Source organism: Rhincodon typus, chromosome 19, assembly GCF_021869965.1.
Source record: "Rhincodon typus isolate 14 chromosome 19, sRhiTyp1.1, whole genome shotgun sequence".
NCBI lineage: Eukaryota > Metazoa > Chordata > Chondrichthyes > Orectolobiformes > Rhincodontidae > Rhincodon > Rhincodon typus.
In genome coordinates this window covers 3,873,462-3,898,056 of record NC_063350.1, presented here as the reverse complement: position 1 = coordinate 3,898,056, position 24,595 = coordinate 3,873,462, and the positions used below count along the sequence as shown (strand labels likewise).

At 44.2% G+C, this 24,595-nt stretch overlaps 1 protein-coding gene across 1 annotated transcript in view; it reads left to right on the top strand.

Annotated features, from left to right (window-relative positions):
• The first annotated feature begins 813 nt into the window (after positions 1 to 813).
• LOC109937620 (regulating synaptic membrane exocytosis protein 4-like) overlaps positions 814 to 24,595 on the top strand; it is a 92,170-nt gene continuing 68,388 nt past the window's right edge. Inside the window, exon 1 of the mRNA XM_048608514.1 lies at positions 814 to 1,024. Coding sequence (XP_048464471.1) covers positions 814 to 1,024 — 211 coding nt within the window. The remainder of the gene's footprint in view (positions 1,025 to 24,595) is intronic.

Below are 24,595 nucleotides of genomic sequence, written 5' to 3'. Positions count from 1 at the left end.
GCTAACTCATTTTGTTCAGAATCTTTGCAGATGTCTGTAGGGGAGGGTGCACAGGCTCTGTCTAATACCTGTTCTGAAGGCTGGGATACATTGCTGTCAGTGGTTCAAGCCAGTTGGATACAGTGTGTGGCTGTCTACACATTGTCACCCTCGTGATTGTAATGAGGTCAGCCAGGTGGACCTCATATTATGAGTCCTCTGATTGGGGCTGTTAATCTGGTCCAATCAGGGACCCCTGGCTGATAGATATAAACAGGAGTGTCAGAGGTTCTGTTCACTTTGAGAGCTGGCTCTGAGGGAGCTGGATTTCTGCCATGGACTCTCTACGTGTAAATAAAGGGTGACTTGGTGACAGTGGTGACGAGAGAAAAGCAGGCTCCTGAAGCAATTTGCCCGCAACAGTCATCTTTGAGTTGGGGTAAACATTTCTGGCATTGTGCTGCTATTTAGGAAGTTTGGGTTGTTTGATCCTGCCGTCGAAGACTCTGCCCAGTATGCGGAAAGAATGTGTTACTTTTTCCGGGAAAATGATATTGGGGCAGATGAAAAGCAACAAGTGTTCTCCTGACAGCTTGTGGACCTGCAGCTTTTTTGGTTATTAGAAGCTTCACTTAACATGAGGCTCCAGATACTAAAATCTTTCACCAGTTGACGGATTTAGTTAAAGAATATGACGACCCCAGGCCTCCTCTAATTCTGAGACACTGTTGGTTTTATTTGGCAATTCAAAAACCAGGGGAATCCATATCAGGATATTTGACTAGTTTAACACAACTGACAGAGCCATGTGATTTTGATTTAACCTTTAATGAGATGCCGAGGGACTGTTTGGAATATGGGATTAATGATGTAACCATGCAAAAATGCCTGCTAGCTGAAGCTCAGCTGGGCCTCAAACGGGCGCTACAACTGGCTTTATCATTAGAAAATGCGGCAAGTAGAGAATATGAGTTACAGAGTATTCCGATGGAAGTGGACACCCTCGCCAGGCCGACTGAGCTAAGAGAGCGCCACTTGAGTGAAGGTAATTACATAGTCACACTCAGGATATATCCTGAACAGAGCGACTTGAGGTCAGCCCACATCAAAACCCCAAAACAGCCAGGCTTTGGCCAAAAGCTTAACATTTTCTTGAGGATCTGGGCCGGCAAGCCATTGTAGTTGCTGCTGGTATGTGGACTCAAGATAGCAAAAGAATCCAACTAGACTTAAATTGAGTAAGAGAACTCATGGCCTGGCATCCAGGACAGTGCACACCCTGGAAAGTCCACCTGCATCTGGTTTGGAACAGGTAAATTGCTTGGCATCATCCAAATCAGAACCAATCAAAATAAACGTCTGGTTAATGGTCACCCAGTTCCAATGGAGGTCGATACCGACACAGCCATTTCAGTGATTACAGAACCAGTGTTTAACACAATTTACTCTGGACGCCAACCCTTAAGTTTGCACTAGACCTCGACTGGACTGAGAACCTGTACTGGGGAACTTTTACAGGGTGCAACTTTGGTTCTAGCCTCGTATGGGAAGCAGCTGGTTCAGTTACCACTGATTGTAGTAAAAGGCTTTGGCCCAAGGTTGATGTAGTGAAATTGGTTGGGAAAGATTCACCTAGATGGGCTCAATATTTTTTTGATTAGCAAATGGCTGCCTGTGTGAAGTTGTAATTAAATACCCGGAGATTTTTCAGGAAGGTCGAGGAGACAAGGCCACTTTGCATGTTGACCAGGAAGCAATTCTACGATTCTGCAAGACCCACCCAGTGCCCTATGCCTTATGGGCAAAAGTAGAGGCAGAAATCAAGAGGCTGGAAAGCGAAGGAATCATCAAACCAGCCCAGTTTGCGGAATGGGCAGCACCGGACAGAGAGATTGTGAAGCCCCAATGAGTTGGTTTGTCTTTGTGGAGATTTTAAACAATGATAAACTGCTTTTCACAACTGAATAAATACCTAATCCCTCAAATAGAGGATTTATACATAAAGCTGTCAGGCTGGACATGAGCCATGTGTACCTGCAATTGTGGTTACATGAGGATTCCCAGAAGTACGCTACAATTAATACCCATAAGGATTTGTACCAATATACAAGATTGCCATTTACGGTATCGTCAGCCTGTGCAATTTTTCAGTGGACGATGGGGAACATTTTCAAGGTCTACCCTAGATCGCCATTTATCTAGATGATGTGTAAAAACAGAGAAGACCAATAAGGAGCACTCAGAGAACTTGTACGTAGTCCTTAGACATTTCTCCCAGGCGGGCTTGCGCCTTACCTGTGTTCCAGGCACCCCAAGTGACCTACTTGGGCTATAGAGTCAACAAGATTGGGTTACACCTGTTGGAAGGTAAAGTGAGGGCAATCAAAGTTGCCCCAGCTCCCATGTCTATACCAGAGCTTAGGCCTTTCCCTGGCCTGGTGAATTATTACAGAAAGTTCACACATGATCTGGCCTTCATCCTGGCACCTTTGCATCAACTCTTAAAGGGTCAACTTTGGAAATAGCTTTCAGGGAAGTGAAGAAACAGCTGTCGCCCTCTAAGGTGTTGGCACACTATGATCCCAAGGAAGATCTGGTACTGCAATCCCTCCCCATATGGCATCAGAATAGTTTTAGCTCATAGGTGGCCCAATGGAGAGGAACGCCCAATAGCGAATGCATTCAGGACTTTGACTAATGCAGAGTGTAAACATGCCCAGATAGAGAAGGAAGGTTTGGTGGTCATAGTTAGAGTCAGAAAGTTTCACCAATACCTTTACAGATGTAAATTTGTAATAACAACGGACTACAAACCCCTGCTAGGTCTATTTAAAGAGGACAGGGCAGGCTCTATTCAGAAGTGAGCTCTAATACTAAGTGCAATAATTACAAGTTGGAACACTATCCGGGAGACTAAGTAGCTAATGCAGCTGCATTGAGCTGCCTTCCACTGGCAGATACATCACCGGTGGAACCACCACTGGAAGAGTCTGTAAGGAGTTTAAAACCACTTCCAGTCACAGCTGACAACATCAGACTCTGGATGCAGAAAGATCTGGTCCTAGCCAAACTGAAACAGCTGGTGGTGATGGGGGAAACCAAAGGGCCATCACAACCAGAACTGGAACCTTTTTGGACCCAGAGAGACCAGATCAAGCAGGGGGTGGTATATTATTATGGGGAGTAAGGGGGATTGTCCTGAGCAAAGGTCACTGCCAGATACTGGCTGAGTGCCACCAGGGTCAGCCAGGGGGTTTCCAAAATGAAGATGTTGGTGAGAAGCTATGCCTGGTGGCCCGGATTGGATGCAGACATAACAGTGTTGGTGGGACAGTGCTTGGAGTGCCAATAAGGACAAAAATTATCACCAGCAGCTGTGCCCCAATGTGTGGGAATGGCTGGGTAAACCCTGGACTCGATTACACATTGACTATGCTGGTCCTTTCATGGGCTGTATGTTCTTGGTCATTGCGGATGCCCACTCAAAATGGCTAGACGTGCATAGAGGTTTTTTGTCAAACGTGGGGATGATGATAGAAAAACTGTGCACATCTTTTGCAATACACAGATAACAGACCATTGTGTAGCATCAGGGAATTTGAATGTTTCCTAAACTCGAATGGTATTCACCAGATAAAGACAGCTCAATATCATCCATCATCCAATGGTCTGAAAGAAAGAGCAGTCCAAACTTTGAAGGCAGGTGAGCTTAAAGAAATAGCCTACAGCTTCACCAGATACCAAGCTGTCCCAGTTCCTATTTGATTATAGGACCATCCTTTATGCAACTACAGGGATAGTTCTAGCAGAGTTGGTAATGGGGAGAAGACTCTGCACCAAGTTAAATCTGATCTTCCTGGACTTGGGGGGGGGGGGGGGGGGGGGGGGGGGGCGGGAGGGTGCAGGGCAGAAGGTGAAACAGCATCAGGGGTGCCAAAGCTGGGCATCAGACTCTACTCAGCAAGAGAGACAGTTTATTTAAGAAGACAAAGTTTGATGTAGGAGCTATGAGAATAGCCCTGCATGAGTAAGAGGCATGGTTGACGCGAGGTCAGGTCCAGTAACGTATCGTATTTGGGAAGGTGCAACGGTCCCAAACAAGCACATTGACCGTATGAAAGCTGCAAAGTCACAAACGGTGCGGGAACAAAATGTGCCCGGCTCCTCAACTGCCTCTCTGAATGTTGTAGAACTTGTGGGCTCTCCCTCTCCATTGAGCATCGAAGATACCTTGGAATCTGAGATGGACACCGTAGATGTCATAGCCTCAATCCCTTTTGCTGCCTGAAGAGGAGGATGAATTTCTTCCCGAGATGCTCTGGCCACAAGAGGCGAGCTCCTGTGTATTACACGCTGCCCCTATCCAAGGCAGAGTTAGAGGAAACTGACCCGGTGCTAAAATAGCTCAGGAGGAACTGCAAAAAAAACCGGCCTATGTCCTTGGACTCAGAGGGGCAGGGATGTAATGATTGAAACGAAGCCAGCCTGGTGGATCTCATAGAATATGAGTTCCTTGATCGGGGCTGTTCACCTGCTCCAACCAGGGAGCCTTGGCTGACAAATATAAACAAGAGTGTCAGGGTTTCTCTTCACTCTGAGAGCTAGCTCTGAGGGAGCTGGATCAATGTCAAGGACCCTCCACGTGTAAATAAAGGGTGACTTGGTGACAGGATACCGGCCTCAGTGAAGTTATTTCAGCCACATTGTTTAAATTAAAAGCAGGGAGATTGAGAACATCCAGAAAGGTTCACAGAGATCTCATAGATCTCACGTATTTTGGAGTTGATTGAAATCTGGATTTACTTTGTAAATAAGACCAAGTAACAGTGATCCCAATAAAGTGCTGGTCCCATTCGTCACGAAGTTTAGTTCTCATCTGCATTGGGTAGGTGATGGCCTAGTGGTATTACTGCTAGACTATTAATCCAGACACTCGGGTAATGGTCTGGGGACCTGAGTTCGAATCCCACCACGGCAGATGGTAGAATTTGAATTCAATAATAATCTGAAATTAAGCGTCTAATGATGACCATGAACGCATTGCTGATTGTCATCTGGTCCACTAATGCCCTTTAGGGAAGGAAATCTGCCATCCTGACCTGGTCTGGCCTACATGTGACTCCAGACCCACAGCAATATGGTGGACTGTTAACTGCCCTCTGGGCAATTAGGGATGGGCAATAAATGCTGCCTAGCCAGTGATGCCCACATCCCACGAATGAATTAAAAAAAAAAGTTACTGGCAGGCAAGTTCATCATCACCTCCTGCCTCTTGTACTTCCTGCTTTATTAATGACTCTGATTCTCTGTCCTGCCACCTTTAATGACCTGTGCATGTATACAATCAAATTCTGAGTCAAATTTGTAAATTGCTTCAAGCCAAGACCCCTCTTGCCTCCTGATGTATTCCCAATCACAAGTCTTTGCACTTCTTCAAACAAGATTCCTGAAAGTCACCTCAGGGAAGTTCTTGTTGATGCTTCTGAAGAAATTTTTGAGGGAATTCCTACTGAGCTTCCTTAGATGCAGCCTTTCCTGCGGTGGTCACAGATGGAGTTTCAGCCTATTATCCTGTGTTCCTGTTTTGATTTCCCTATGTTCAAGTCTGTTTCTTAATGTCCATGTTCTGATGAGTGTGGGATGAAAAGCTTCTGTTTTGTGTCTCCTTTTAGCTATGTTTAAGAAGCAGATTTAATGGAAGGGTACAATGGTTTGAAATGAAGGATTTTGTTCATGTAAACCAGAAGAAACTGTTTCCACTGAGGGCTGGGGGTGTTGGTGATGGGAAGACATTTGAGGTCATTTGTGAAAATACAAGAAGAGAGAAATAAGCTTTTCTAACGTGGTGAATTGTTAGGATCTAGAATGTTGATGATGATGTGAAACTCAGCATATACTGAAGAAGACAGTAACAGACTTCTGAAGGACATGGACAAACATGTGAAATAGGTAGACAGATGGTAGATGAAATTTGATGCAGAGAAGTGTGAAGTGATTCATTTTGCAAAGAAGAATGAGTTGAGGCCATGTAAACTAAATGGTACCGTTCTAAAGGGGAGGCAGAAACAGAATGTGGAATGTTATAGGGGCTTAAATATTTGATATCAGAATATGGACTTTGGCTGCATGCATACATGGTGTCCATGGAACATGCGCTGAGATATTGACACTCAATGCCCAACATATTAGGTCCTTCAGACCAAGCAGTGAGCTGAAATTGCCAGGAACCCGCTCTGAACCCCTTGTCGAGAATTCTCGGTGTGTAGCTTGTTTGGAAAGTTTGGCAAGATAGGGACTAGTGTAGATTTATAGCAGCTTTTGCTGGTGCAGACATGATGGGCTGAATGGTCTCTTCTGCACTGTCTGAGTCTGTGATTAATTAATCTTGGCAAACTTTCCAAACAAGCTACACACCGAGAATTCTCGACAAGGGGTGCAGAGCGGGTACCTGACGATTTCATCTCACTGCATAGCCTGAAGAACCTAATATGTTGGGCATTGAGTGTCAATATCTCAGGGCATGTTCCATGGACACCATGTATGCATGCAGCCAAAGTCCATATTCTGATATCAAATATTTAAGCCCCTATAACATTCCACATTCTGTTTTCTGCCTCCCCTTTAGAACGGTACCATTTAGTTTACATGGCCTCAACTCATTCTTCTTTGCAAAATGAATCACTTCACACTTCTCTGCATCAAATTTCATCTACCATCTGTCTACCTATTTCACATGTTTGTCCATGTCCTTCAGAAGTCTGTTACTGTCTTCTTCAGTATATGCTGAGGTTTTGCAGCATCATCAACATTAACAAGCTATAAAACCCCTTAATGCACAACTCGTTGCTGTCTGGTGAGAAACTCGCCTCACTGCATGGCAAACGCGCTAACTATAGAGTGAGTTGCCCTGATGTAGAGGTAGGCATTGCTGGAGTTGGCCTAATTCTACTACAAACCAGAATGTCAAATATTGGGACGACTTGCTCCAGCTTTTATGCATTTGCCGAGAGGTGAGCTGAGTTATCACGAGGCAGTGACAAGTTGTCCGTTTAGGGGGTGTTTATGGCTTGTTAATGACCTTCTCCAATAATCATAGACTTAGACAGTGCGGAAGAGACCATTCATCCCATCATGTCTGCACCAGTAAAAGCTGCTGTAACTCTACACTAGTCCCTATCTTACCAAACTTTCCAAACAAGCTAGGCGCCGAGAATTCTCCACAGAGAGTTCAGAGCGGGTACCTGGCAATTTCAGCTCACCGCTTGGTCTGAAGGATCTAATATGTTCTCCACAGAGAGTTCAGAGCGGGTACCTGGCAATTTCAGTTCACCGCTTGGTCTGAAGGATCTAATATGTTGGGCCCTAAGGTTTTGGAGTAGATCTGTAGCTTGGGTTGTGGGTGTTGATGTAGGTTGGCTCGCCGAGCTAGTTTGTTGTTTCGCAGACATTTTGTTACCGTGCTTGGTAACATCCTCAGTGCAGCCTCTGATGAAGCGTTGGTGTGTTTTCCCGCCTGGTATTTAAACTCTGGAGTCTGTTGAGATGGATTGCCTCGTTTCCGGTTTTCCTTCATAGTGGAATGTATATGGGGTCGAGTTCAATGTGTTTTTCATAGCATGCTTCGTGGAGTGCCATGCTTCCAGGAATTCTCGTGCTTGTCTCTACCTAGCCTGTCCCAGGATTTTGATGTTGTCCCAGTCGAAGTGGTGGTTCTCCTTGTTCATGTGGATTGAGATGAGTGAGTATTGGCCATGTCTTTTGCAGCCAGTTGGTGTTCAAGTACTCTTATTGTTAGTTTCCTTCCTGTTTGTCCGATGTAGTATTTCTCGCAGTCTCTGCAGGGGATTTTGTAGATGACATTGGCCCTGTCCGTGGCGGGGAGTGAGTCTTTAGTTCGGGTGAGCAGTTGTTTTAGGGTTGACATGGGCTTGTGTGCCACTCTGATGCCCAGCGGTCGTAAGGGTCTTGTGGTGAGTTCCGACGTGTTCCTGATGTAGGGTAGTGTGATGAGTGTGTCGGGGCATGCAGTATCTTTCTGATGTTGTTCGTGTAGGCATCTTCTGACCCAGTTCTTTGGATATCCATTATCCTTGAAAACCTGGAAGAGGTATTCCTCTTCCTCTTGGCATAGTTCCGTGTTGCTGCGGTGTGTTGCTGCCCTTATAAATAGTGTTTGCACGCAGCTTCGTTTGTGTGTGTTAGGATGGTTACTGTTGCCACGGACAGGGCCAATGTCATCTACAAAATCCCCTGCAGAGACTGCGAGAAATACTACATCGGACAAACAGGAAGGAAACTAACAATAAGAGTACTTGAACACCAACTGGCTGCAAAAGACATGGCCAATACTCACTCATCTCAATCCACATGAACAAGGAGAACCACCACTTCGACTGGGACAACATCAAAATCCTGGGACAGGCTAGGTAGAGACAAGCACGAGAATTCCTGGAAGCATGGCACTCCACGAAGCATGCTATGAAAAACACATTGAACTCGACCCCATATACATTCCACTACGAAGGAAAACCGGAAACGAGGCAATCCATCTCAACAGACTCCAGAGTTTAAAAACCAGGCGAGAAAACACACCAACGCTTCATCAGAGGCTGCACTGAGGATGTTACCAAGCACGGTAACGAAAAGTCTGCAAAACAACAAACCACCAGCTCAGCGAGCCAAACAACCTCAATATGTTGGGCATTGATTGTCAATATCTCAGGGCGCGCACTGTGGGCGCCATGTATGCATGCAACTGAAGTCCATACACTTTGACATCTGACATGTGCCAGCCTGTTTGAACCCTCGTGAGGGAAAATGTTACAGGCAATAGTGAGAGTGGTAGAGCATGACCCTTGGTGGGAGTTGGGTACTGGAGTAGAGATAGATTGAATGTGAGATTACAGAGAGAAGATGGTGGCTCTCATGCTGGCTTGATTTGATTTGATTTATTGCTGTCATATGCACCAAGACGCAGTGAAAAGTATTGTTTTACATGCTATCCAGGCAAATCATACCTTACGTAAGTACATCAGGGTGCTAGAACAAAATGCAAAATATCGCGTTAGAGCTACAGGGAAGGTGCAGAAACAGATCAACTCTAATAAATGAGAGGTTCATAAGCCCGATAGCAATGGGGAAGAAGCTGATCTTGAATCTGTTCGTATGTGTTTCTAAACATTTGTATCTTCTGCCCAATGAAAAGGGCTAGAAGAGAGTATAACTGGGGTGGAAGGGGTCTTTGATGACTGCTTTCCTGAGGCAATGGGAAATGTAGTTGGAGGTACTGGAAGGAAGGCTGGTTTGCATAATGGATTGGGCTGCGTTCACAACTCTGTAATTTCTCGTGGTCTTGGGCAGAGCAGTTGCCATACCAAGCTGTGATGCATCTGGATAGGATGCTTTCTATGGTGCATGTATAAAAATTGGTAAGAGTCATTGTAGACATGCTGCATTTCCTTAGCCTCCTGAGGAAGTAGAGGTGTTGTTGTACTTCCTTGACTGTAGCATCAATGTGGATAGACCAGGACAGATTGTTGGTGATATTTACTCCTGAGAACTTGAAGCTCTGAACCATGCCCACCTCAGCACTGTTGATGCAGACAGGGGCGTGTTGTCCACTCCACTTCTTGAAGTCAATGACCAGCTCCTTCATTTTGCTGACATTGAGGGAGAAATTGTTATCTTTACACCATGTCACTAAACTCACTATTTCTTTCCTGTACTCTGTCTCGTCTTTGTTTGAGATCTAACCATTACAGTAGTGTGACCAGCAAACTTGTACGTGGAGTTAAAGCAGAATTTGGCCACACAGTAGTGAGTGTATAAGGAGTATAGTAAGGGGCCGAGTACACAGCCTTGTGGGGCACTGCTGTAGAAGATTATTGTGGAGTAGGTGTTGTCACTTGTCCTTACTGATTGCGGTCTGTGGGTCAGGACGTCAAGGATCTCATTGCACAGTGGGGAGCAGAGTCCTAGGTTTTGGAGTTTGGAGATGAGCTTGTTTGGAATTATGGTGTTGAAAGTGGAACTAAAGTCGTAGATATCCTTGTTATCCAGATGTTCCAGGGATTGACTGTAGGGCCAGGGAGATGGTGTCTGTGTGGACCTATTGTGATGGTTGGTGGATGAAGGCAATCTGAATTGAATTAGCTTTATTGCCACGTACTCAAATGAATACAGTGAAAGGTTTACAGTCACCGCGTTACATAGGAAAGGAAGAGGAGTCATTGGATAAATCTGTCGAAGAGCCAGCACAGACACTATGGGCAAAATAGCCTCCTTTTGAGCGGTATCATTCTGTGATTGCCATTGGTTAAAGGATTTACATTGGCCAGGACTCCACGGAGAACTCAGCTAATCTTTGTGGAATAGCAGCCGTAGGATCTTTAACACACAGTGCATCAGTTTAACACTTCTTCTGATGTGTAGGACATAGGAGAGTTCAGGATTCCCTCAGAACTGAACTGAAATCTCAGCCTAGATTACACGCTTATATTCCTGAACCCATAACCTTCTGATTCAGAAGAGAGTGTGCTACTGACAGAAACTAACCTGATGGTTATGGCATAATCCTGTAGAGAGGGAAGGGGCCAGGAGCGCTGTGAATGAGAGGATCTAGTGTATATGTGCGTGTTTGATTGGTTCCAGTCTGGTGCTTCGTGCAGCGGGTATTGTGGTGTTTGACAAATGCGATTGCACGTTAGGTGTTTGGACATTCAGGCCAGTTTCCCAACCCACAGGACATCACTGTAATCCAGTTCCTGCCACTCATTTCTGTAGCAACAGTGCTCATTATAAAGCACATATTTTTATGTGATCAGGAAAGTTTCAACGGCACTGCAGAAATATAGGGCAATGTAATTCCACGCGGTAAATTGGAGATCTGTGTATATTCACACAATTCAAATTTATTGCGCACTCCCAAGATTCACAGGAGAGCATTTTAATCGTGATACCTTGTACTTGCACCTTACACACTGCACGGCAACCTTCAAGTTTATTATGTGCATCTTATTCACGTGGAGCTTGGATAAAGGGGCTGCCCACGCCAATATTGGGAGAGTGTAAAATTGCACAATTTAACACTGCAGAACACCAGTCGGTGTAGCCATCCTGCAGAGGGCTGTGGTTGTTCAGTTATTAAGTCATTTCAAGGCAAAGATTGATAGTTTTGGGGTTGAAGGGGATTTAAGGAATATTGAGATAGTATGGGAAGATTAGACATGGTCATGGTGAATGGCAAAGCAGATTCTAGGGGCTGAATGGCCCATTACTGTTCCTATTTCTTATGTACTGATGTAGGGCAGAAAGCAACATTCGTTATTTAATGCCTCAGTATCTAGGGCAGACGTTTATGTTAGTGTGATTTCATACTTAAAATATAGAGGGTCTAACAGCACTATTTAATCCTGCAGTGTATATGACAATAACTGAATACAACAATCTATAGAGCGACAGTGTATAACACTACTGTGTAATGTTTCAATGTGCAGTTTATCTGCCTGTTACAGCATTATTTCACACCGCAGTGTTTAGGCCAGCATTCTGTGCTGCAATATATGTAATAATTTAATCTTTGAAACGTAGAAGCAGAGTGTACGATAAGCAGCATGTGTGGCACTTATTCCTGGAGTTACTGTCACATTTTAGTACAGCATGCCATGCTGAAAGACACTTGGAAATAAAAAAAAAACTGTCCCCATGGTGACATATTTTATTAATACTTTTCCAAGTTTGAATAAAACAAAAGACAGAAATCAAGGCTGAGTCAGAATGGGATTGCTGATGTACATTCTTGTTTTCTTTCAAGGAGTCTAGGACTTACGGTTTGCAGCTCTCTGACTCACTTGACTCTGAGTGCAAGTGCATAATATGGTGGCATTATGATATACCACTGGACAAGCAATCTGGAGGCAAGGTTGATGCTCCAGGGAGATTGGGTCAAAACCCACTGTCGCCAACTGGAATTTAATTTCAATTGATAAAAATCTGAAATAAACTGCCAGTGCTGGTGACTGTGTCAATGATCATCTTATTTGTATTCACTTGTGGGACATGGGCTAGCCCAGTATTTATTGCCCGTCCCCAGGTGCCCTTGAGAGGGTGGTGAAGAGCTGCCTTCTTGAACAGCTGCAGTCATGTACTGTAGGTACACCCACAATGACTTTGGGAAGGGAATCCTGGGATTTTGACCCAGTGACACTGAAGAAATGGTGATATATTTCCAAGTCAGGATGGTGAGTGGCTTAAAGGGGATTTGCAGGGGCTGGTGTTCCCATGTATCTGCTGCCTTTGTCCTTCAAGATGGAAGTCGTCATGGGTTTTGAAGGTGCTGCCTGAGGATCTTTGGTGAGTTTCTGCAGTGCATCCTGTAGATAGTACACACTGCTGCTACTGAGCATTGGTGGTGGAGGGAGTGGATGTTTGTGGATGTGGTGCCAGTCAAGCGGGCTGCTTTGTCTTGGATGGTATCAAGCTTTTTGTGTGTTATTAGAGTTACACGCATCCAGGGAAGTGGGGAGTATTCCATCACACCCCCGATTGTCGCAAAAAACCCATCTGTTTCACAAATTTCCTTTAGGGAAGGAAGTCTGCCATCCTTACCTGGTCTGGTCTACACTTGACCTCAGACCCAAGCAATGTGCTTGACTCTTAACTGACCCCTGAAATGGTCCAATCAAGCTGTTCAATTTAAGGGCACTCAGGGTTGGGAAACAGATGCTGGTCTGGCCAGCATCTATGATGCCTTATGGAGATGCTAAACATGAAAAGTGGGGGTTTTGTCAACTGACTGGCCCCCAGTCTCCAGCCTTTGGCCAACCATTGCATCCATTCTTGTGCTAAATTGCCTTCCTACGCCAAATCGCCAGCAAAAAAGATTCATTAGCCAATGGGATGATTCTCGACTGTCTGCCAAATGGCTTTTCTTTACTCCATTTTCAATACTTTTATATCTGCTTGAGAAATGTACAAAGAAAATGACCAAATCTCCAATTTTTATTTTAAATGTCCCTGTGGTTAGTCTTCAGGATTTGATATAATGTGCTGAGCATCGATCTTTAGTGTCTGGAAACTCCAGGCCAATTCTGCAGGAGTACAATGCAAACATCCTGTGGAAAAACAAAGAAAATAAAAACAGCTAGTCGATTTGAAACTCCTTTTGATACAGCTAAGGTGCCAAATGTTGATGTTTTCAGCTTGCAAGAATAGTGATTGCCTACATAGTGCTGCTTTTTACTGAGGCAGAATCTGCTTCTGGAATATTCCAGAGAATACTATCAGAAAACTACGGCAGAGGAGGAAGAAGGGGAAATGTCTTCACCCAGAGAATGGTGAGCTGTAGAATTCTCTGCCACAGAAAGCAGTTGAGGCCAAAACATTGAATGTTTTCAAGATATAGTTGTTAAGGCCAAAGGGGAGAAAATGGGAACCGGAAACTGAGTTGATGGTCGGCCATGACCATTTTGAATGGTGGAGTAGGCTCGAAGGGCTGAATGGCCTACTCCTGTTCTCTTTGCTTCTAGCTGGGCCCTGGTCTCTCAGACACCGCCCCCCATGCCCCACCTTCACGATTCTCAATGAGCAGTTGCAAAGATTTTCAAGCCTCCAAACAGGGTGACAGTGGGTTGCGAACTTCTGGATAAGTTAATCATCCTCAAATACACATCCAAGTCCCTGTTTAGATTCAACATCTTAACTTCCAACAAAGGCGCATCCTAGTTTCTGACAACGGAGTGGGGGGAAAACAAAATCACGTTCCCTTTTGGAAATAGTTTTGACCTTGAAAAGTGTCATCAGTGATTCGAGGAAATTGAGAGGAAGAGTGCTCTTCTCACAGATCATGGATCCCACAATCCGACACTATCCATCTCCTCCTCCAGAACATCAGCATCCTGCTGGAACAAAAACAGAAGTTGCTGGAAAAGCTCAGCAGGTCTGGCAGCATCCGTGAAGAAAATATCAGAGTTAACGTTTCGGGTCCGGTGGCCCTTCCTCAGAACCCTGCTGGGATGGTTTCCCAGATTACCATTACCTGTCTGCATCCCCGTGGCTCCTGTACTTTCTGAGTGAAGAAAAGGGAGTGTGGGTATTGGATTCCACAGTGAACAAACTTTGGGAAGATCTCTCTGAGAACCACAGGCCCACACGGCAATCAGGGAAGAGATTGCAGGCTGCGCTTTTAAAAACTTCGCCTCCTCCGGTTCATTGAGGGCAAAACCCCAGTATTAATCCCCAGTGTTGTTCTGGCTGAATCAACTAAGAGAGAAAGACTTATGTTTAACATACGCAAGCGTTTTACAGCTGATGGTGCCACGGTACACTGGTGTCTGTCAGAACTGTCCAAGTGTGCCATGAAATTTTGTAAAAACTGATTGAAAATTAATGTGGTAAAACTAACATCTTAGACAGTATTTTGTACAACCAAAATTATAAACTTGTGAAAGTTAATCATCAATTCAAGTCAAGACTTGTTTGCCTGGGGCATATGAGGTTGAGGGATGACCTTATAGAGGTTTATAAAATCATACGGGATAACGATAAGGTGAATGACAGGTGTCGTTTCCATAGGGTAAGACTAGGGGGCGTATTTTTAAGGTGAGAGAAGAAACATTTAAGAAAGAAGGGGGGGAAACTTTTTTTAAACAAGACAATTGTTTGTGTATCAAATGAACTTCCAGAGGAAGTGGTGGATGCAGGTACCGTTACAACGTTTAAAAGACATTTCGATAAGTACATGAATAAGAAATGTTTGGAGGCCAAGTGCAGGCAGGTGGGACTAGTTTATTTTGGGATTATGGTCGACATGGACTGGTTGGGCTGAAGGGTCTGTTTCTGTGCTGTGACTTTATAATTCTATGACGTATCGGTCTCTTGATTCTAAAATGCGAACATTCTAGATGTAGGGGGCCAAAGGGTAAAATTGAGATGACGTGATGGTTTTTACTGGCAGACACAGGCTTCCTGCTAACCCATTAAATTGCAGTTTATTCTACCTTGCATTTTGCTCTGATCGATTGAATTTCAATTATGTATTGGTTCAATTAGTTAATAAAAGTATACTTTAAAAAATATTGCTTGAAATATGAAATGTCATCAGACTGCTAAACTGTGTGCGGTATGTGGAACAGATTTTAGGGCTATGAATAGTTAAAACTAAAATAAAACAAAGAACTGCAGATGCTCAAAATCTGGAACAGTCAAAAACAGAATTTGCGGGAGGATCTCAGTGGCTGTGGTGGTATCTGTGGAGAGAAAGCAGAGTTAACATGTCAAGTCCAGTGATCCTGCTTCAGATCCCCTGAATAACTTGTCCTGACGATATTTCACAGGACTTGAAATGTTGCCTCTCCTTTTTGTCCACAGATGCTGCCAAATTTCTTGAGTTTCTCCAGTTATTTCTGGTTTAATTAGTTAGAACTAGTTGAGTTGAGCAGGATTTGAAACAGTCATGAATTCCATCCTCCTTTAGCTTGTTGTAAGCACTATGTTGCAAACCTCTCTTGTAAGACTGTAACCATAGGAAATATAAGTAAATGTGATGTTTATGAGCAATTAATTCAGCTGAGAAAAGTGGCTGTGCTGTGGAAGTGTTTGTCCCATTGTTTCTGAAAAGGTTGGAAACTGCTGCTGTAAGCTGACATGTAGGATCCCAGAAAGAAAAGTCAGTAATATGTATAATTGACACCCGACTAATCTTGCGTACTTCAAAGTGGAGCTCCAGTTCATTCATTTGCAAGTATTGTTGATTTTCTTATGCTGTTCCGTCCCACTGGTATCCAATGGCACTTTCTTAAAGAAAACAAGGAGAGGTCTCTCTGATGGGTCCTGACCAATATTTACCCCTCCATCGATAGCTGTGAAAGAGTAGATCCAGTCATTACTGCATGGCCCTTTGTGGGATCTTGCAGTGCACAGTTTGGCTGCTGCCTCTCTTACAACAGCGGCTACACTTGGAAACGTATTTCATCAGCTGTAGAGCACGTTGGGGTGCCAGGTGGTCTTGAAGTTTAGGAATGCCAGTCCGTTTTCTTTCTTTGAGACATTCTGACTGCTTTCTCAGCCAATGGTGTGCTTTAGAGATGGAGGCACTGTATCTGCAGACTGTCAAAAAGGAACCTCAAAAGGGGCAATTAGGGATGGGCAGTCAATGCTGGTGAAACCAGCAATGCCACATCTGTGAATGGCTAAGAGAAATTGTTCTTGTAAGAAGCAAGCAGGAAGAGAACTTTCAGGCCCTGAAATCTTCTATTGCATTCACTAGGATCTGATTTGCGATCTTCACTCCATGCTCCTACACTATCTCCATTCCCTTCGTGTCTATAAATAGGTCAATTTCTTTTTGGAAATGTAGCAGGCAATTTGTAAGAAGTTGAAATCTGATAAAGTGAACAGATAATCTGTTGGTTGAGGGAGTTTTTTTAAAATTCACCCATTGGATGTGGGTGTTACTGGCTGGCCCACCATTTATTACCCATCCCTAGCTTACCGCGAAAAGGACATTGACAGTAGGGGAATTAGGGATAGTGTCACCATTGGATGTCATCAGCAGTGGTTAGATTGTCTGTCTGTCTCTTATTGGAGATGGTCATAGCCTGGCATTTGTGTGATGTGTATGTTACTTGCCACTTGTCATCTCAAGCCTGATTATTGTCTAGATCTTGTTGTATTTGAACATGGACAGCTTCAGTATCTGGGGAATCATGAATGGTGCTGAACATTGTGCAATCATCGGCGAACATCCCCACTTCTGACCTTATGATGGAGGGAAGGTCGTTGATGAAGCAGCTGAAGATGGTTGGGTCTAGGACATTACCCTGAGGAACTCCTGCAGAGATGTCCTGGAGCTGAGATGACTGACCTCTGACAACCACGACCATCTTCCTATGTGTCAGGTATGACTCCAACCAGTGGAGAGTTTTCCCTCTGGTTCCCATTGACTCCAGTTTTGCATTGGCTACTTGGTCAAATACACTCCTGAGGCCCAGTGCTCTCGCTCTCATCTCACCTCTGGAATTCGGCTCTTTTGTCCATGTTCGAACAAAGGCTGTAATGATGTCGGGTGTTAGGTGGCCCCGGTGGAACCCAAACTGGACGTTAGTGAACCTGTTCTGGCTGAGTAGGTGCTGCTTGATAACACTGTTGATGATACCTTCCTTCACAATTGTCCATGAAACTGCAGAGAATTTAAAGCATTGCAACAGGCCAGACAATGCCTTAGTTTAGAATTTCATCTGAAAGACAGCACCTATGACAGTGAACTCCCTCCGTACCAGAGTGAAATGCCTGGCTGTGTTGTGTGTTTAGGGTGGGGTTTTGATCTGTAACCTTCTGAGTCTGAAACAGAGATTGCCTTCTTCACACACTTTTCATGCATTTGTAGCTCATTATTAATCTCCATTTTCATCTCGGGGATCTCGATACATAGACACTGGGATGGCCCGAATGGCCTGATCCTGTCCTATCATTAGTGGGCAATGTGTGTTACTGATGTCTGAGTAAGTCTTGGTTAAGTGAAATATTTGCAGGTTAGCTGTTCAGGCTGAGCAGCACCTGTACAGTGACATTCCTATTCAAATCTTATTAATAGAACTGCAGATGGCAGGAGTCTATGCAGTGGTTTGTTTGACTTGCTGACTGCTTTGATTTATTTTTAAACTAAAGAAAGAACTCGCATCTCCATTGCACTTTCCGCAAAATCAGGGTTTTACAAGCCCCTCACAGCTAATAAAGACATTGTGAAACAGAGTTGCTGAGGTCATGGAAACACAGCCTGGAACACATATGCAAAGTAAGATCCCAGAGAGAGAATCTATTTTACTAGCGTTGGAAATTAGGACATCTTCCTTGCTTTACTTCAACAAGGTGATTTAAATCCATCCAAGTTTTCACTTCAACCAGAATTATGCCATTGAAATGGCACAGTTTAATCAATATCTTTAACGTACTGTCATTTATTTACTGTAAACATACTTGCTCAACTCTGGAACTCCAGTCAATGAAGTAGTAGCAGCTTACTTGCTCAGCTATAATCCTTGTACTTGCTTGATTTTCTGTTCTTACTAACCAACCTTAATCTGTCAGCAATGACATACAGTTTAAAAGCAGCTAAATTTGTATCAAAGATTTGAAAGCTACAAGTATAGCTGTATAATTTCTTTTGTCAAAAATAATGTTATGCATTCCTTGGTGTCTTCTTCAACTAGAAATCTATCTGTGAATGATTCATACTGTCAAACAGCACGGAATTTGAGCAATTTAGCTCAATGATCTTTGCTCCTCCAATAGTCTCCTCACCTTGCTATTGATTGGTCCAACAATCTGGGTATTCTGTTAAAGTCTGTGTTCTTTGTGTGTGAGCTGAGCCAGTGAACAGTAGAGTGCTGTTTGACTGCAGGGAATCAAACCAGACCAGCCCAGTGTCATTGACTGCTATTGCCCATTCATTGTGGCCAGTCTCAGCTCAAAAGGTATCGCTATTTCTATGGTGACCCACAGAAATTGGACAATATCCTGGGATGTGCCAATCCTGAACATCTCAGGACCACAGTGGGCAGACTGGGCACCTAACTCACACCCTCAAAACCATCCATCTGCTCCCTCTTTACCCTTATCCAGGTCACCCCTTTCAGACCTCCGTCTCCTCCCACTTTATCCTGTGATCTGACTCACCCCTTCACAACCTTCCATCTCCTTTCCTTTTTAGCTTGCCTTCCCTTTCATTCAGTTCATCCCCGTGCAGACCTCCATCTCCTCCCCTTTTACCACCTCATCCAACTCACCCACTCAAAACCCTCTATCTTCTCTTGTTTACCCCATCAATCCCTTGTCCAAATCACTCCTAATATTCAGCCCTGCCCCTTTATCCCTGCCCAACTATGTCTCTCCATTTATCTTTTACCCAACTCACCCCTCATTTCTTACTTGAGTTCTTCCTCATCTATTCCTTGCCCTCAACCTTTCACCTTTGGGACATTATATTACAGTTGTATATGTCGTTGCTGAGGCCACACTTGGAGTATTGTATACAGTTTTGGTCACACTGTTATAGGAAAGTCATAGTTAATCTGGAAAGTGTGTGAAAAAGATTTACGAGGATGTTGCCAGGACTAGTCGGCCTGAGTTATAGGGAGAGGTTGGCTGGGATAGGACTTTATTCCTTGGAACGCAGGAGAATGAGGGGTGACCTTATTGAGGTGTACAAAGTCACGAGGGGCATAGATAAGATGAATGTATGTAGTCTTTTTTCCAGGGATGGGGAATTGAAAACTAGAGGGCATAGGTTTAAGGTGAGAGGGGAAAAATTTAAGAAGGACCTGAGGGGCAACTTCTTCATGCAGAGAGTAGTGCATGTATGGAATGGGCCACCAGAGAAAGTGGTTGAGGCAGGTACAGTAGCAACATTTAAAAAAACGTTTGGATAAGTACTTGGATAGGAAGGGTTTAGAGGGATATAACCAAATGCGGACAATTAGAACTAGTTGAGTGGGCACCATGGTCAGCATGGACCAGTTTGGGTTGAAGGGCCAGTTTCCATGCTGTATTACTCTATGACTCTATATGACCTAACTTACTCCCTCACTCCTCATGCCCTCATCCTCAATCTTCACCCAACTCATGCCTCCATCCTCTCAACTCATTTGCCCCCATCTCACCACATGTGCATGTCCCCTCCCCTCAACCCAGCTCCCCTCCCCCAAGTGCACATCCATAACGAGCTCCCCTCCCCCGTCACTACCCTGCTCCCTCCCACAACTCTTCTCCAAGTACCCCTCCCCCTCCTCTCACCCAGCTCCCCTCCCCCTTTGCACACTCCACATGCACTTTGTGACTGGAGGAACAAACTGAGACACTCTCATTTTCTTATACAATTCATACTGAGTATGAGCAACTATTTGGATGGGGCAATAAAACTGGAGATGTGACATTTTAGGTGGTGAGGGAAAGAATATACACAGGGACAGGACAATGCTGTAAATAAAACCCTGTTGAATATTGAGAACCAGATCGGGCAGTATGGCTTGCATATCTGTCTGTGTCACACAAATATTATGGTACAGAAGGACACTATTTGGACACCTGCACAGCCCCTTCTAACAGGCATCAATCCCTAGTGCCAGTTTCCTGCTCTTGCTCCATAATCAGCCATGCCTCTCTGGAATGACCCAGTTGAACCTGCTTCCACCATATTTCTGGCAGTGCATTCTACACCATGCGTTGCATGTGTCATGGATTTTCAGTACATATTGTGAGTATTATGGAAGGTCACACATCCAAGTACTTGTACAATGGAGCATGTAGCCACTGACTTGGCGCTGATGTCTTTTATCCAATCTCTCTCATATTGTGGGTGAGAATGGCGCATTCCTCCACTGACTCCAGAGAGAGTGCCTGCCCTCCCCCATTAACCAGAAACTGCGAGCACTTGGATCACACAGAGGAACGTTTCTTCATTGACTTCAGTGATCTTTAACCCTCAACATTGGGTTTCCAGCAGGGTGCTCATGGCCTGGATTGGGAGGGGATGACTACATTCAAATAGTGTCATCTGTGAGGTTTCAGGGTCCTGAATACAAATTCACTGCAGCAACACACTGAGGCTTCTGAGACATTGATCTGACCTCTCAGATGGTCATGAAAGATTGCTTGATATTATTTTGACTAAAAGTAAGGAAATTCTCTTTAACTAGTTCATTGTTCTTATCACAAACTCCTCCTACAAGAGAAGAGAGCGGCTAACAGAAATAATCAATTCATTTGTACTCTTTCTGTTGCTAGCACTGTAATATTCACCATTTCTTTCTTTCTCGCCCTCCATTTTCTTTAGCTGTCTTTTTCACAATTTTTCTTGCTTCTTCCCCCAGCTTCTTCATCCTTTGGTTAATGGACTCTTGCTTTCATTTCTATTCTGCCTATTGTTCGGGGTTTGATGTGCTCCATCTGGCTAAAGATGTGAATGACTGCGCTATCCATGGTTCTGATTTCTCGGAATCGTCTCAAGTGACCTTTAGTTCCTGTTTCAATCAGGACGTTTTAGCCTGTAATCAGCATAATTACACTGAGCTGTTCAATGCAAGGCCTTGCTGGGTTTGTCAATAAAATTATATCAGAGTCCAATCTCTGCACAAAGGGCCTTCAGGCTATCAACTTCACTCTTCTGTCTGATGACTAAAATTATTTTCAAATGAGCAATTCATCTATATCAAATGGATGCATGATTTGGAACTGTTTTACACACTATTCATGCTGAGTGCCATTGGGATCTTGCTGTGCATGTGCATAGATCCTTGAAGGCTACAGGATGGGTAGATGAGGTGGTAAAGAAGGTATATGGTATATAATAAAACAAAACTGCAGATGCCGGAGATCTGAACCAAACAAGAACTGAGATTTCTGGAGAAACTCAGCAGGTCTGGCACATCAATGGAGAGAGAAACGGAGTTAATGTTTAGAGGCTGGTGACAATTCTTCAGATCTTCTGTCCGCAGAGGACAGGGGAGGTGGCCACCACTTAAGGGGAGGTGATGGCCTAGTGGTATAATCGCTGGACTGTTAATCCAGGGAGCCAGGTAATGTTTCAGGGACTCAGGTTCAAATCCCATCATGGCAGATGGTGGAATTTGAATTCAATAAAATATCTAGAATTCAGGATCTAATGATGACCATGAATCCATTGTCGGTTGTCGGAAAAACCCATCTGGTTCACTAATGTCCTTAAGGGAAGGAAACTGCCATCCTTACCTTCTCTGGCCTACATGTGACTCCAGACCCATAGCAATGTGCTTGACTCTGAATTACCCTCTGGGCAATTAGGGATGGGCAATAAATGCTGCCTAGCCAGTGATGCCCTCATCCCATTAATGAATAAAGGAAAAAAAATGCAGCCAGACCTGCTGAATTTCTCAAGGCACAAGCGATACATCTCTTTATCAGTCATGGCATAGAATACAAGAGCTGGACGTTGCGATGAAGCTATACAGGACTTTGGTCAGGCTGCAACTGGAGTACAGTTGCAGTTCTGGTCACCACACTGTCAGAAGGATGTGATTGCACCTGAGGGGGTGCAGAGAGGATTCTCCAGGGTGTTGCCTGTAATGGAGCGATTCAGCGATGATGTGAGACTTTGATAGGCTGGGGCTGTTTTCCTCAGAGAAGGCTGGGTTGTGGGGGGAGGGGGTGGCGGGGTGTTGGTGGTGGTCTGATTGACATCTGTAAAATTATGAGTGACATAGATAGAGTAGATAAGGATAACATTTTCCCCCTAGTAGAGGGGTCAGTTACCAGGAGGAGCAGTTTTAAGGTAAGGAGCAGGAATTCTAGAGGAAATGGGATCAAATGAAATCCCAAGGCTTTTTATACTAGGAGTAAGAGGATTACGAGGGAGAGGTTGGAACCTATTAGGGACCAAAATGGCCACCTGTGCGTGGAACCAATGGATGTGAGCGAGGTCTTAAAATGAATACTTCACATATTTTCACAGAAGAGAAAGACAATATAGCTGGAGATTTCAGTTAGGATGGTGAGGTTCTAGAACAATAAGATGCCCATGGTTTTGGGGCAAGGTGATAGCATGAATCGGGGATTGGTTGACTGCTAGAAGACAGAGTGTGGATAAAGGAGTCTTTTTCAGCATGGCAGCTGGTGGCTAATGGAGTTCTTCAGGTGTCCGTGTTGGGACCACAACTAATAACGTTTTACGTTATCTATCTGGATGAAAGAACTGAGGGCATTGTTGCTAAGTTTTTAGATGTCACAAAGATGGGTAGAGGGGAAGCAGGGAGGCTGCAGAGGGACTTGTACAGGCTAGCAGAATAGGCAAAGAAAAGGCAGGTGGAATATAATGTGGGAAAGTGTGAGGTTGTGCACTTTTGCAGGAAGAATAGAGGCATTTACTATTTTATAAATGGGGAAAGGCTTGGGAAATCTGAAGCACAAGGGGACTTGAGTGTCCTAGTTCAGAATTCTCTTAAGGTTAACATGCAGGTTCAGTTGGCAGTTAGGAAGACAAGTGCAATGTTAGCATTCATTTCAAGAGGGGCTAGGCTGCAAATGCAGAGATGTTCTGCTGAGGCTGTATAAGACTCTGGTTAGACCACATTTGGAATATTGTGAACAGTTTTGGGCCCCATTTCTAAGGAAGGATGTGCTAGTGTTGGAGGAAGTCCAGAGGAGGTTTACAAGAATGATCCCGTGGGTGAAGGCTTGCCATATGAGGAGTCGTTGAAAACGTGGGTCTGTACTCGAGTTTAGAAGGATATGCGGGGATCTGATTGAAACTTACATGATACGAAGAGGCCTGGATGGAGTGGAGAAGATGTTTTCATTAATAGGAGAGAGTACGGTCCAAAGGCAGAGCCTCAGAGGGAAGGGATACCCTTTAGAACTGAGATGAGAAAGAATTTCTTAGTCGGAGGTTGGTGAATCTGCCACAGCGGGCTATGGAAGCCAGGTCATTGAGAGTATTTAAGACAGATAGATAGGGTCTTGATTGGTAAGAGGATCAAAGGTTACAGGGAGAAGGCAGGAGAATGGAGTTGAGAAACCTATCTGCCATGATCGAATAGTGAAGCAGACGCAATGAGTCAAATTGGCCTAATACTGCTCCTATGTCTTCTGGTCTTATGGTCTAAAATCCAGTAGATGGCCTCCCTTCAATGACTATCATTTCCTCCGTGTGACAAGACCTGATTGATCCAAACCATTAAAATGTGGATCCTTCCGTTCCTGTTGGCTCTGTAATAATGCCATATCCAGCGATGAGAATTCATTTTTCATAAACAAATTGCATAATTACTGTGAGTCACTTGGAAACAGAAAATGCTGAACAATAATTACTGACATTTCATAAGCCATTTTTATTATTGGGGATTTTAATGTGGTAGGTGGAGTGTAAATTAATGTTGATAAATATTTTGGAATCCAACAGCTCCGAGTCAAGGAAAGTTGCCACTTCTTACAATGACATAACTCTTTATGGTGTGTTCTGTTTTTGTTTCTACCCAACGGTTTAGTGTTTCAGATACATGAAAACTGAGATGAATGGGTGTTCCTGATGATCGGGGAGTCTAGAACCCGGGGGGTGGCGGGTGGTGGGTGGAGGGGTGGGGGTGGTGGCGGTCGGTGGTCACAGGTTAAGGATACAGGGTGGGCCATTTCGGACTGAAATGAGGAGAAATGTCTTCGGCCAGAGAGTGATGTACCTGTGGAATTCTCTGCCACAGAAAGTGATTAAGCCCAAAACAGTAAAGATTTTTCAGAAAGAGTTAGATATAGTTTTTAGGGCTAAATGCGAGAACAGAGTTGGATGATAAGCCATGATCATGTTGGTAGTGGAATAGAACCAAAGGGCTGAATGTCCTATCCTGTTCCTGTTTTCTAAAAGAGCATCATTTATTCAATTTGCCTTTCACCATCGTGTGAATCAGAGTTATAATGGGACTGTCGGTGGATTATAGTGACTAATGGGACTGTTGGTGGATTATAGTGACTAATGGGACTGATGGCGGATAATAGTGACTAATGGAACTGTGGGCGGATTATAGTGACTAATGGGACTGAGGGCGGATTAGAGTGACTAATGGGACTGATGGCGGATTATAGTGACTAATGGGACTGA